Source organism: Bidens hawaiensis, unplaced genomic scaffold (genome assembly GCF_021521415.1).
Source record: "Bidens hawaiensis isolate Kalapana, Puna unplaced genomic scaffold, B.hawaiensis_p1.1 tig00000978_1, whole genome shotgun sequence".
In the NCBI taxonomy this organism is placed as follows: Eukaryota; Viridiplantae; Streptophyta; class Magnoliopsida; order Asterales; family Asteraceae; genus Bidens; species Bidens hawaiensis.
This window is the reverse complement of record NW_027491058.1, coordinates 3,750,914-3,766,785: the sequence shown is the minus strand read 5'-3', so window position 1 is coordinate 3,766,785 and position 15,872 is coordinate 3,750,914. Positions and strand designations below refer to the sequence as shown.

The 15,872-nt window shown below is 34.6% G+C and overlaps 1 protein-coding gene and 1 pseudogene across 2 annotated transcripts; one reads left to right on the top strand and one right to left on the bottom strand.

Annotated features, from left to right (window-relative positions):
• Positions 1-7,315: 7,315 nt before the first annotated feature.
• Positions 7,316-7,912, bottom strand: LOC143549575 (uncharacterized). The gene has a single exon (XM_077040457.1). It carries the CDS (start codon positions 7,910-7,912, stop codon positions 7,316-7,318), a length of 597 nt encoding a protein of 198 aa, XP_076896572.1.
• A 6,514-nt stretch (positions 7,913-14,426) lies between these two features.
• LOC143549568 (uncharacterized) lies at positions 14,427-15,398 on the top strand (annotated as a pseudogene). The gene is made up of 2 exons (XR_013138156.1): positions 14,427-14,928; positions 15,008-15,398. The product of XR_013138156.1 is annotated as an uncharacterized LOC143549568 (transcript).
• Positions 15,399-15,872: the final 474 nt, after the last annotated feature.

Sequence of the window (15,872 nt, the reverse complement as noted above, 5' to 3'; positions counted from 1 at the left end):
ATGTGTAACTAAAGTTTAAACTTGTGTAATCAACAAAAATCATTATTCTCTCTCCTGATTCATTTTTTAATCAAATTTAATTTCAACCACATATTCTAACTCATTTAAATAAATGTGTGGTCCTAAATTGAGTTCTCAAAGTTCTTATAACTCATCAAGTTCTCAAAATATCCCTCCCCTATATAGGTGTGTGTGTGTGTATATATATACATATATATATAAGGTTATTAAATTGTTAAAGGTACTAATATTAAAGATTTAAAAAGGTTTTTAATATAAATACATAATTAAAATATATATATATATATATATATATATATATATATATATATATATATATATATATATATAAAGATATCTCTTATTATTTTACATGTTAAAAATATATATTGGTAAGTACTTTATAAACACTTATACTTTCTAAATATTATTTATTATTTACAATATAGTTTAAAACTAATCTTTATTAATAAATAACAAATTTAATTAAATTATCATTTCACAAATATCGACCGATCTCAAATCTCTTTTAATCTAAAGAATTCATTTATTAATCCGTATCTATTTTCCGTTGTTACTCTTACTTATGGTTTTTCTGTTGATATATCTCGACGAGCGTGACACTTATTTGTTATCTTCATATCGCACTCATTCCTTTGCTTATTTGATAAGGTGAGTAATCACTCCCCTTCTTTTTACTTGTTTTCCAAACTTTTGGGGACATATGCGTACTTACAGTATTTACATACTATTAGTATTCACATTAACAACTGTTAACCTTGTGTGCTATCAATTATGTGCCTAACTTGCTACTTGTTAATTTGTTTATTTGAACGCATTTGGATAGGTCCATCATAATCACAAGTATGATCATACGGCCGTCGTAGTAGCCAAAGCCCACTTCGCATGACGATAGTTTTACCGACACTCATTAATTGCTCATTGGCTTGATTGTATATCTCATAAGGACATTTTTCTTATTTTTCTCATATTATATTGTATTGAACAAAACTGGTGTTTTACTCACTCAACCTAGTGTTTACTAAATATATCTATTTTATACGCATATGAAGGTTTTTATATTAAATTGATTGCAAGGCATGTGGAGATTTAAATGTTGCTTTAAGTTTGAAGAATGTTTTCAAGACACAATTTATCAAGACTTAAATTTTAATTTATTTGTTTCTGTTTTTTAATGATTTGTACTTGTTAGTTGACATTGTTTGGATTTATTTGAATTTTTAATGTAACATCCTAAATATTCTAATAATAAATATAGAAAGTTGCGTTAAATTGTCGTGTGTTAAATATTATTAACTAGCATCTAATATGGAAAAGATCATGGACTTAGACTAATTAAGCTGGATTAAAAGGAATGGGCCTTAGGTCCATGGGCTTTAAGGGATATAAATATCCCCTTAAACCACCCTAAAACCCTAATCCTCATTCCATCTTTTCCATATTTCTCTACACACTCAAAAACACACACATCCTACACCCCATATACGGCCAAGAGAGAGACGAGCGAGATCCGAGAGCGAGTAAACGTCGGTTGTGATTAGATCTTTGTTATTCGAGTCTTATACAAGATCTAGAGTTCCTAAACAAGCTAACCAAGATCAAACGAACACGTAAAGGTATGTCTTTCACCTTAAAGTCTACGTTTTTATAAACGTTTAACCTTGAAACTTAGAACGAGAATAGATCGAGTATAAAGGAAACATAAAGTTGTAAACTTGAGGCTAAAACGAACTTACAGGACCTGCAATAGGTGCGGCTCGTTTAAAGATAAACCTTAGACCTAGTATTAAACGTTTTTAATCATAAAGGTCCAAACTTTATATGTTTTCAAGCCGAGTCTTATCCGAAAATGACCTTAGGAGTGTTTACGGGATTGATTAACGACCCCTCAAGGTTCGCATGATTGAAACAGTAATGATTACGGGTCGAAACTGAAATCCCGTCAATGCTGCGGATATCTTTGCTAGATAAGTTCGATGAACCTTAAGTTCGCTGAACCCTATGTTCGCTGGACTCTAAGTTCGCCGAGCCATAAGTTCGCTAAACCTTAAGTTCGCTGAACCCTATGTTCGCTGGACTCTAAGTTCGCCGAGCCATAAGTTCGCTGAACCCTAAGTTCGCTTAAGTTAAGTTCGGTAACGAATCGGATTACGAGTCAGACTTAAATCGTTATGGGGAATGAGTTAACGAATTAGGAAATAAATTAAAATCCTAGTGGAAAATGTGTTAAGACAGCTTTATAACGTAAGGTATGAATATGAAAGGAAAATAGTAAGTAAGTGAGTATGTATGTATAAACGAAAGTATGAAAGCATTGGGTACGTATGAACGTATGTAATTATGAATATGTTGTATGTTGTATGATTAACTAGAACTCACAGCGTAGCTGACTTTTAGTATGCACGCAGGTGAGTAGGATGAGACAGCTGACTTGAAGGGAGACACAGGCGGATGAATAAAGAAGCTGGCATCTGAAGATTTAATCGTTAACGTTTGAACTAAAAGACATGTTTTAAGTTATGTTTTAAAGACAAGTTATGAATGGTTGTAACGACTATTGATGTTTTATGTTATTCCGCGAAAGTTTTAATTAACTCTGATATTTAGAACTGCGTTTATGAGTAAATCCAACGTCCAAAGTAAGGCACTGGTAACGGGGCCTTACATTTAATTTAATAGATATTATCACATTTTAAATTATTGCATGATAGTACCTTGAGAGGTGTGGACAATTAGTTCATGCCCCGACATTTCTGCCTTAGGTTGGGGTGTGACATTGATGAACACTTTCATTTGTCAGGGCACTTAGTTTTAGATAACCTGTTAAAACTAAGTTTGTCGTGATGTGAATAACCAATTATAAGTTAATAGTTATACTATTAAGTTATTAGTTTTAGAAAATCAAACTTAGTTTAATTTTGAAAAAACATAATTAGTTAAGAAGTTTATTTTAAAATATTTGGTATTAGGTTGGTAGTGACATAACTAAATATAAAAAGTAAGCAACCACAATAGCAAAAAGAATATGTAAATCTTAAATGACCAAGATTAATGATTGATCTTGCTAGAGCCTATTAGCAAGATCAATCAGGTCAAGGGGTCACTACACAAAACAACCACAAGGATTGACTCTTGGTGCATCCCCTCATCTTTAGTATCTTCCACTGACTTCAAGAACTCCATGTCCTCATCCTTGGTTTTTCCTTTGGGTCTTCCTCGTTACAATATTCAACAAATATATATAATGAAAAACTAAACCCTACCTGTTACAATTTTGAACTATCAAAATAGCCAAAAACCAAAAGTAAATACAACTTTCGAATCGTCAATATAGCCAAAACCAAAATAATAAACCAAACATACAAGGTCGAACCAGATTTACATATTCAACAAAAATAAAAATCGAGCAATCCTTTTGGTTAAATAAAATAAACAAAATTTTGACCAAACCAATCATGCCTTAAATATTTACCTAGATCAAAAACTTCAACAACCTTGAAGTTTGTGATGTAGAACTGGTCAAATAACCGGATTCGACTCGTAAATTGTAACCAAGGCTCTGATACCACCAATGGGTTCCAATGGTAACCATTCAATGGTTTAACGATTAAACTCGATTTTAATAAAAGTTTCATTTATGAATCTCATTTGAATTATTATGAACGCAACAAAATAAATAAATGAGTAATCATCACTTATGGAACCTTACAAGGCCGAGTTACAAACAATATGAGCACAAAACAAAATTACCAAATTAAATATAAATCAGAAACCGACAATATTTAGTTTTACCTTGGTTAATGAATAACCGGTTGAGACTCCGAGGTGTAATGAGCGTCGCCAGGTGATAATACGAACGAGATCCGGCAGTGGCGGTGTTTGGAGGCAGCCGACAGCAGCGGAAATCAGCAGTGGTGGTGGCATCGCAGTGGCTGGAACAACACCGGCTGCGGTGGTGACCGGCGGGGAGGAGTGGTGACCGGCGAGAGGAGGGAACTGGTGGTAGTGGTAGTGGGGTGAGTTGAAAGAGAACCTCTTTGTGGCTAGGTTTTTGTTAAAACTCTTGTGTCTATGAAAAAAAATGATTATGTTAACTATTATAACTAGTTAAACCTAAACGGACTACCAAGCCCATCTCTAACTTCAAAGCCCAGTTCATCTGTTTCCATCTCGTTAATTATATGTCAATCCCGGTTAAGTAACTTAAGCGTATTTATGCTCGTTACCCAAGATATAACTCTCACGAGTCATAACTCGGTCTGCCACACTGACTTAACTGAACTGCTTCATAAAATCCAACAATGACACTTAGAATATAGTAAGTAGTTTGAACCTGTAACAATGATCTTTTGTCTCTTTGAATAATTTTTTTGGTAAGAGGTGGAAAATGGATGGTTATTTATAGGCTGACACTAAAAGACATTCAACCTTGGATCACGAGTGGGAAGTTTACAAGCTCTTGTTGGTTGAAAACCGAAAGTTTCCACTAACAAGCAAGCAAGGAAAACAAGATATCATCAATAAGTTAGAGGGAAAGGGACATTCACGGGTAATACCCATGAATTGGCCAATCCCGCACTGCCATCTCATTTCTATCCTCATGTACCCACAAATCACAAAATCACCGGCGGCACCTACCCACAAATAACCTAGAACAGTTTTTGTTTTTTGTTTTTTATAATTCAAAATATATATATAAAAAAACTAAATGTAATTTAAAATTAAAATATCATTAAAATTAAAAATATAACACATCTGAAAACCGAAAAATTAAAATATGACAATTCAAACTAAGAAAATTAAAATACGAAAATTTAAACTAAATGATCCTTCGTCCTATTATATTGCTCGAGGATGATGTTGTTGTGTCTTCCTCTTAGGAATGGTCGATGATGTTTTCGTGTCTTTCTCTTCGGTTTGCTCGATGAGATCTTTGAAAAATTGTATGCTACTATCGTTTGAAAAAATGTCGTTATCAGAATTGTTCGACATTATCAATATCCTGGGATAATCGTTTGAGAAATTAGTCATTGAGATTTTGAGTGAATAAAAAAGGTGAAGGTGAGTTAGTGGCATTTATATGTAATAATAATAATTAATTACACATTTATTTTTTCAAAATATATATACTTTTTATGACAAAGCTTTACCTTGAATTGTAATTTGACAATCTACCTATGTGAGAGGGGGTGGTTTGCTTTATTGTTTGAAACCCATAAAACTTACCCTTATACATGCATATTCCCTTGAAGGGCGTTAATGGGTTGGTAAAGATTTGTGTTTAAAAGGATTTTTTTTTCTTTTTTGTAATGTTATGGTTTAAGTAATTGTGTTTGGTATTAGCAACCGCACTTGTTTTGGATATGTTTTTGGTATCGGGGATATAGTTGGAGTTTGTGTAGTAGTGTGAAGATTTAAACGAACCATCGGCTTAGTGATGCCACTTCGAGCAAGAGTGGTCACCGGATGAGTAGGTGGAGGGGTGCCCGGTGACGATGTGGGAAAGTTTTCTTTGCTAGTGGGTTGCGGAGATGAGGCTAGTGGGCTGCAAAGATGTGGCTGGGCTGGTGGGTAGGTCTGTTATGGGCTAGTGGGTGGTGTTGGATAAGGGCTAATGGATAGGGTTGGTTGGGGGTTGGTGGTTGGACTAAAAGGCGGAATAATGGTGTGGAATGGGCCATGGGGATATGTGTTAGGTGGGTCATCAAGAAACGAATAGGATGGGATTTGGGACTGATCTCGAAAAGGAAAGGTTAACTCATCAAAAACAACATGTCGTGGGATGATGACCTTTCTGGTAGCAAGGTGGAAGCATCGGTACCCTCGAAATTCAGCTGGGTATCCTAAGAAAACACATTGAACCGAGCGATTGTTGAGCTTATGCGATTGTGTGGATGCCGTGTTTGGATAACAAGCACAACCGAAAACTCGTAAGTGATCATATGTTGGGTGTCTTTGGTAAAGGGAAAAGTGGGGGTGGATAAGTTAAGACGTTTCGTCGGTAAAATATTGTGAATATACACGGCGGTATGAAGTGCTTCAACCCAAAATGAAGCATGAAGATTTGCATGGGTAAGAAGGGTGCGGACGATATCATTAAGTCTCCAAATCATACGTTCGGATCGACCGTTTCGTTGGGATGTCTAAGGACAAGAGAATCGAAATACAATCCCGTGTTGGTGAGCAAATGTTTTAAAATTATTATTATCGAATTCTCCCCCTAGATCACATTGGAAGGTTTTAATTTTAAGTTGAAATTAGGTTAAAATAAATTGGTGAAATTTAGAAAATATAGATAATGTTTCAGATTTATATTTCAAAGGGTATACCCAGACAAAATGTGTGAAATTATCGATAATTACCCTATATATTTGTACCCGGATTTACTTAGGACAGGAGACGTCCACAGATCACAATGTATAATGTCAAAAGGTGCATAAGTAATAGATTGAGAATCATAAAACGGTAAACGTATATGTTTCGATAACTGACAAGACTTGCAAATATGAGAACCTGTAGGTTTATTACAATAAATAGAAAAACGAGAACGTAATAAATTTTAGATAGTGTCCTCGGGATGACCAAGCCGGCTATGCCATTGATCCGAGGTAGTGGTGAGAAAAGCAGATGGATTCGCAGGTTGAGTGAATGGCTAAAGTTCACCTGTGCAATCGTGGCGGGAAAGATGGCCCCAGTCTTGTAATCCTTCATAGTGAAACCATAAGGATCAAATTCAGTAGAAGTTTGGTTATCGATATTAAATTTACGAACTGAAGGTAAATTTTTAATGATATGTGGGGCATAAAGAATATTGTTTAAATGGTAAGTTCGGTTCGGTACGTGGCAGGTGGTGTGGCCAGATCCTTTAATTGGTATTGAATTTCCATTTCCGACATAAATAGACTTAACTGGAAAAGATGACATATAATGTGAAATTTTACCAGGATCCGAGGTAAGGTGTGTTGATGCTCCAGAATCCATAAGCCATGTGTCTTGACCATGGATGCTCACCAGTTTCATAGTTTGGGCAAGGTCAGATAAGTTGTAATCGGAGTACCCGGCAAAAGGTCAGATGCATGGGGAGTGTTGGATGGGCTTGGAGTGGATGGTTGGGCCTACCTACTAGGCCCAGTCCACTGGGTTGCCCAAGGTGGTAGAGATTGCTGGACAGGTGCATAAGGAGGATGTGCCTGATAAGGAGTTGGATTCGGAGTCCAGGAGTTGTTAGGCCATGACGGATGGGACCTGTATTGTTGAGTTTGGTGTTGGTGAATCCCACGGCCTAAATAATTTCCTACTTGATTCCCTCTGCCTCGTTGATAACCACGACCACCCTTGTTGCCACGAACTTGGTATCCACGGCCACCGCGACTTGACGAAACCCACGCCCTTGAGTGGAGGATGACGGGCCACAAGCATCGGGCGGTACCGTAGTAGCCGCAAGAACCGTAGATGAGGTTCCTTGGCGAGTTTGGTTCTTGATACGCATCTCCTCATGGTTAAGCATGGTGCGAGCATCATCCCATGATGGTGCAAGTTGGTTAATGAGGGCACCTACAACTGTATATTCTTGTGGCAATCCTTGCACTAATTGTGTTACCAACCTGGATTCCAAAACTAATTGTGTTACCAATCCTTGCATGGTGCGAGCAGTCTTGTTATTGAGAAAGATGTTCTCAAGTTGTAGCCATGTTTTACGAGCGGTGGTGTCGGTTTCAAGAACATGATTCAAGTAGATATCATTGATGGTGCTATAGATCCATTGTAAAACCAACGCGTCGATTTCTTTCCACGCACCATATTCTGCATAATCTTTAGCGGGTGGTTCGGCACCACTGATATGGTCCGAGACCTTGTAGGGAGTAGCATGGAGGCAGGGGCGGACCCACATAGGTCCGATCGGGGTCCCGGGACACCGATGTTTTTTAAAAATTACTTAGAGACGGTATATTAAATTTTGTAAGGATCCCATAAAAATTAATACTTGGAACCCATACTATTAGGATTGAACTGGTACAGTGGAAAGTCCCTTGTTTTACTTGTGAGAGGTTGTAGGTTCAAGCCCCACCATACTCCTTTTTTGTTGTTTTTTTAATATCCTAGTCTTAGTTATTCAGTTAGGGTATTTGTGCTTTTTGTTAGTTTCTCTCATATAGTCATTATCACCATGCAACATATATAATGTTAACATGGATTTTGCATATTCTTTTATTATTTACCTTGTGTATGTATATTATAATTAATCATTTATTTGTGTTAGAGTTATTTTTTCATGTTTTGGTCAATTATGTAAGACCATATATATAGATTACGTTCATGTTTTTCGGGTATGAATTAAAAGTGTATGTTTCATCTAGTTTCTAATTTAGATTCTTTCTACTTACTCGTTTCCAATGACACCATAGTTCCGTGTTTTATTATGTTCCTCGCCTCGACCCGACCCGAATAACGACCGACCCGAAAAATCTTGTAAACCGAAAAAATTGGGACCCCATTGACAAAAAATCCTGGGTCCGCCACTGCATTGAGGGTGAAGAGTTTTGTCCAGGCTGAATATGTGATGCTAGAGCCATCGAGGGTTCGGTTTTTAGTATTGATGTTTGTGACAGAGTATGCAGGGTGTAAAGTCGGAGCCTTGGTGTCAGAAACTGAAGCTTCCTTGCCGTTTGTCATGGTAGTGAATGGGTTGTGATGGGGAAGGGACAATGAAGATGGGGATGTTCGATATATGTGACGGCAATAAAGTAAAAAATAGGGTTAGGTAAAGAATTGACTTTGATACCATATAAGTTTGTATGGAATCATGAAATCATCCTTCACATTAATTTGTCAAAACCTTTATATAAAGAGTAATACAAAGCAATCATAGTCATATACAATCTCATAAAGATATGCTAAATATATGCTAAATATATTCAACTGATAAGGGATCCTTCGGATAAAACCCAACCCACACACCCACCAAATGTAAATATTGGCGAATATCATTTGTAATGTGAGAGAATATCATTTGATGACTCATGACATTAATCTAATTAAATACACAATTAGATTAAAATCAAAATATTGTAATGTGAGTGAATATCATTTGATGACTGATGACATTAATCTAAACGTTGTAATATGAGTAAATATCATTCAATTTCTTTTTTTATGTAATTTCTAATTTATTTGACTTTATAAATTTTTATATTTATTTATTAAAATCAAAATATTATCTATCCAACCTATGCATCATATGAGATATTAACCTACTTAAATACCATACACAAACAAAAAAGTAAAAACAATAGTTGGCAAAACTTTATCACATTTCTATTCATATTAAATTTAGGGGTTAAGTTATAAATCGATAGTACATTTAATACCATATATACTGCATCTATCTATAATATATATAAACGAAAACATAAAAATCCTACGTGTCGCGATGTGGTCGCTTCCCATTTTTTTGGAGTCACCAGATTTGCTTGATTTTTAAATGGAAGTTTCTCATGCATTTGACCCGAATTCATGGGTATGGGTCTTACCAAACCCATATATTCCTAAAACGGGTTATAACATCTCATTAAATTAAAAATTATTCTCACCAAATTATTGATGTAAAAAACCTATAAAATAGGATATAATAAAAATTAATCTTATTAATTTTAAATATATATATATATATATATATTATTTAAATTAAAAAACAATTTGATAGTAAGAAAAAAATAAACGGGTCTTAGGTCTCATCAAACAATAAGTATATTATTAACTTTCATACATATTATTTATAATTAAAAAACCTATTTTATAGTAAAAAAAAAATAAACGGGTCTTGGGTGTCATCAAAACTATATAGCTTTTAAACCGTGTTATAACTTCTCATTTATTTGTGAAACAATTTATCATGAAATCATACGTATATTATTAACTTTCATACAATAAAAAAATATAAATATAAAAAATTAAAAAGAATATCAGAACAAACAATATAAAACAACTCTCGTAATACGGAGGATAAAAACTAGTTATAATATATTTGAAAAAAACACGCGTAAAGAATTTTTTTAGTTAAGAGTTTTAAAAGTTTTGTTCATACAAAACAAAACTTGATACATTCACTTAAAACAATAATAATTTTTAAGGGTAAAATTGTTTTTTGAAACCATCAATAACCGGCATACATTATTTAATAAAATGCATATTTTATTCACTAGATTATATAACTTAACCAATAACTAATAATTATTATTAAATAAACAATAATAATAATAATAATAATAATACACATATATAACCGGTGTTTAAGTAAGTTGGGTTAGACGTTGGGCTAGTTTTAACTATTACAAACCCGTTGTAAAACGCGACCCACCCACTAGTTAATAAATAACTTAGGTAATCTTTTGAAAAATCTTTGTGTGTTTAATGTGTGTGGTGTGTATGTATATGCGTATGTTCATGCAGTTAAAAAAACGATATAAATGATATTTAGTGTATTAAATATTAATATAACATATACTTTATTTTATTTCTTCTTTGAATGAGACATATATATGTTTGAAATTGAAGATGAATAAAATTACATGTGATGTGTGTATGTACATATCCCAAAATGATATCAGTTGGGTTTATAATTCTTGCATTTATTTTCACACGAGTTTTCAGTGAAGCCGCACCATTTTCCGAGAGAACTATGGCCATTACAACAACAATACTCGTTTCCATCCTTTGATTTAACACAATGCACATGTGCACACTTTTTTGGTGGTGGTACGCCATAGGATATGATGTTGCTAACTTCATCTTTTTCACCTAAAAATTAAAAATAACATAATATATGAAAAGGAAAGAAAATATTGTAGCTCCGTTAAATTTGAATATAATTAAAAGATATTAAAGATCTTTAAGAATTATAACTTGTGTTTATTGATGAATTAGTTGAAAAGCTTTAAGAAGTAACATTTGATAAATGCGTATATTCATGCAAGGTTTTCATATTATCTTCTTCCCTCATTCAAGAAGTATGAGATTTTAACATTTTTCTTTTTCTTTGAAGTTCAGATTTTGATCAACCAATCTGACATGAAACTTTGTTGATATACTAGAAGAAATGGATTACTAAAAGTATATAACAATTTAAATAGCATAGAGAAATAATAAAGTAAATCTAAAAGTTATATATATGCATATAAATAAGACAGAATTACAAATTTTGTCCTTTAAAATAAGACGAATTACGGTTCGTGTCCTTTTCTAAGTTTCCTTGCAGGCGGTGTACTTTAAACTTTTTTTTCCTACAAGTTATGTCCTTTACGCTAACTGGGTTAGAAAAACTCTGTTAAATCCCATCACGTGAGAAGCATGTGAGGGTAGTTTTGTCTTTTTGCCTACCCTTCTTCTTCTTCTTCTTCAGTATCTATTAACACACACACTTTGGATTATCAATTAACAATCCTGAGCGTTGACATAGTTAACATAACCATACCCAAGCGACCTTCGAGTAGACAAATCCCTACAAACCCTAACCGACACCACCTGTCCTATCTGGTTAAACAACTCATACAACTGCGAATCGGTAACACTAAACTCCAAATCCCCAACGTACAACGACGTCGGCACAAACTGCGGTGCACCACCGGCGCCAGGAACACCGCCGCCGTTGACCGATTGAGGCTGCTGCTGCTGTTGAACCACCTGCGCCGCCATCTCAAAACCCTAGAAATAATTTATACTTTTTTCCAAATTTTTCAACTTTTTTTTTTTGTTTTGTTTTTGGAATTGATAAGGGGATAGAGGAGAGGGAAGGGTGATAGATAGATAGATATTGATAGATTAGTCGGAGGTCCGACCGGCAGATCGCCGCTAGGTTACGGCGGCGAGAGAGGCTAAAAGTAGTAGGTGAATGGAGGAAGTGAAGATAAGAGGGTTTGTACGGTTGTCAAAGTGTGAGGGCTGGAATGGGAAGGATTGGATCTTGCTGCTGACATGTGAAGCGTGTGTGAATCTCTGAATCTTTTGATGGTTATGTTAATTCATCAATTAACAATCAGATGCTTCTCACGTGAAGAAGAAGAAGAAGAAGAAGAAGAAGAAGGGTAGGCAAAAAGACAAAACTACCCTCACATGCTTCTCACGTGATGGGATTTAACAGAGTTTTTCTAACCCAGTTAGCGTAAAGGACATAACTTGTAGGAAAAAAAAGTTTAAAGTACACCGCCTGCAAGGAAACTTAGAAAAGGACACGAACCGTAATTCGTCTTATTTTAAAGGACAAAATTTGTAATTCTGTCTATAAATAAGGGGGAATACCATGAAAAACCAACCAACTTTTAGTTTTTTTCTTGTAAAAATCCCTATACTTTTTTATGCATGATAAAGTCTTTAAACTTGATATTTAAAAACTTGATATTTATAAACATAATTGGGAATATGACTTTTATTACTAATTTGGTATTCTATAATAAATAAAACATAATAAACATATATTTATCATATAATAAATAAATAAAAGATTCATCTTCTCCTACGTATAACAAAATCACATAACCACCATCTCTCTACCTCCAAATCGAACCCCACATTCAACAAATCATCATACCAAGTTATATTTATTTGAGCTATGTAGCATATAAAATGTAAAATGATTCACCCACCAACTGGGATCGATAATTGTTCTTGGGGATTCATCACACATTCTCTGCCCATCCCTGCTCCCCGAAGATATCGACGAATTGAAGAATTGTGGGGAACATGAATAACAAAAGAATATTTTGACTCTCCAATAGAGTAGTTTGAAGTATTATTTTATTCCCTTAAATCCATTGTTCTGGTAACTTAGAAGATGAGGAAGTTGAAACCTAGGTTGGGTTGCCCGTGGTTATGGTGGTTCTGTGATTGTGTAGGTTGGGGATGATGATAAGTATCTTTTAATTTATTTATTGTATATAATAAATTTATGCTTATTGTTTTATTTATTATAGAATACCAAATTAGTAATAAATAGGCTATTGCAGGTCATATTCATAATTATGTTTAAAAATAACAAGTTGAGGGACTTTATCATACACAAAAAAAAGTATAAGGACTTTTGTAAGAAAAAACTAAAAGTCATGCAATAGCATGGTTCTGTCATTTTGTTATAGGTAGGAGAAGATGAATCTTTTTATTTATTTATTATATGATAAATATATGTTTATTATGTTTTATTTATTATAGAATACCAAATTAGTGATAAACATGCTATTGCAAGTCATATTCTCAATTATGTTTATAAATATCAAGTTTAAGGACTTTATCATGCATAAAAAAAGTATAGGGGCTTTTACAAGAAAAAACTAAAAGTTGGTTGGTTTTTCTTGGTATTCCCCCTTTTTAAACGTTTTTTTTTCTTTTTTCCTAAATGGGAGTTCGTTAGAAGGAATTCGGATCCTGGATCCAACATGTGTTTGGACAATTTTGATGGTCGGACATCACGGAGACGTTGATGGTGGTGGTGGTGAATCAACGGTGAGTGTATTCGAATATTCAAACTTTTCCAAAATCTCACAGAGGAGACAAAAGCATGGTGAAACATCACGGAGACGATTGTTTCAGGGAGAGTGTTTTTGTATCAAAACTCACGGATCCGACAGATTTGGGTACAAAGTTCACGGGTCTTCTCAGACTTCAGACACCTGGCATAATCATATTAGATAGCGAAAACCATTGCACGAACCAGAATATATCGGCTCCGTTGAGACTTTTAAGATTTTTCAAATTTTTAGGATAAACATCTCTCTCTAGAAACAAAAAGGATTATTTTGACTCCCCGTATAAAATGCTACATCCTACCATTGCATGTTGTACGCTCACTAATCACAATTTCCTATGGAGGCAGTAGGTTCACCCATTGAAGAAGGTACGTATTATGTGGTCGATTAAAATTATGCACAATATCGGTTAATATCCTTTTTTTAGTTTGTGGTTGTTTCTTCCTAATTTTATGATCCACCGAAATCTATTTGTTTCTTTCTACGGTTTTAAATCATATTAATAACCTAAATACTGTATGTTAATTTAGTATTTTTCTAGTCTTTGGTTTCGGTATATGGTTTGAGCTCGGTAGTCGGTTCGGCTTCGGTTTTGCTATTTGAGCTTGAAAGTTTTTGGGCGAAAAAAGAATAACTAAACTGATTATTATACATTTGTGTTAAACTATTTGAGTTACGTAATTATTAAATTTTTATAAATCATTTAATATAAACATAACGAAAATTTATAAATTCGGCTTAGTTTGATTTTTTTGTCTTTTATTACACGCAATACCGAAACCAAACAGTATGCTTGATTTTTACAAAAAGCATAAAACCAAACCGTCGGTTTTTGTTTTGGTTTGGTTAGGTATTTTTGGGTTCGGATCAACTTTGACGGTTTCATGCACACGCTACCTATGTATAGTGTATACTAATGGTGACTGTGTAATTGCTGTTGAGATTTAATTCTTTTGTAGTCAGTGTTCGATCTAATCCTGTTATAAGCAAATAAATCATCATAATTAGTTTTCTGGTTGCTTGCTTTAATGCTCTTTACTTGCTGTTCATATTTGTGCATTTGCGTCTATGGGAACAAATATGCTAAAACGCTTATTTCAACGAACAGTAGATATAGAGACGTGGAAACTCATAATTCCATCAAAATGTCTACGTAAAGCAGCCCGTCGTGGCGATCTTCGATCTGTGAAGCTTTTCCTTTTTAAAGTCATTCCACAAATGTGGATCAATGAAGTGAACGAATTGGGGGAAACCGCACTGTATATAGCTGCTGAAAATGGGCATCTTGATGTGGTAAAAGAACTCTTGAAGTACTCGGATAAAGAAACACTTACCAAAAGAAGCCATTTGGATTTTGATCCTTTGCATATAGCTGCTAGTCAAGGACATCATGGTAAATATATTTTATTGGTTTGTATAATTCATTTGTTTATTAAAATATGCCAACATCTTTTTATTGAATATTATTGCAGACATAGTAAAACTACTACTTGACCATGATGTATCACTATGCCAAATCAGATCACAAGGCAATGTTACTCCGCTTATTACTGCAGCTTCAAAAGGACACACTGCTGTTGTTCAAGAGCTACTTTCAAAGGACCCGATCTCGTTAACCATTCCCAAACCCGACCTTAGAAAAGCGTTGTATCTAGCAGCAAGATCGGCCCATATCGAGACTGTGAAATTTTACTTGAAAAGGACCCGCAACTGGCTAGAATGATCGACAAAAAGGGTCAAATTGCATTACACGTGGCGGTCAAATGGGCTAGCAGTGAGGTTGTTAAGTTACTCTTTTGGAATCAACAACCACGGAGCCATTATTCTGGGGGTGCTAATCGCAGCCGTCATGTTTTCCTTTAGGTTTGTAATGTTCATTGGGGAGCGTGTTGATAGAATCATCTATGTTATTAACGCGGTGTATTTTTTTACGGCTTTAACGTTGGTGCTGATACATGTGATGTTGGAGATTAGAGTCGAGGCGAAAGCAAAAGGAAGAAAAGTGGGTGAGGTGGTTATTAAGTTAATGTGGTTAGTTTTTGTGTGCATTTTGGTTGCTTTTATGGCGGCTTCTTATATAGTGATCGTTCGGGAGAACGAGTGGGACACTTATTCTGTTACGGTGTTTGGTGGTGTCATTATAATGTCAGTGGTGCTGGGAACAATGTTGTCCTATTTGCATAAACGGTACAGAGCTCGGATATTTAGAATCAGGGGGAAGAAGATTGCAAAACATTTGGACGAAATCAGAAAGAATGTGGACAAGTTCAAGCAGGCTGCTCCAAACAAAGACATATATTAGATGCATTCTAGTATTATTTTAGATAATTTGGTTTA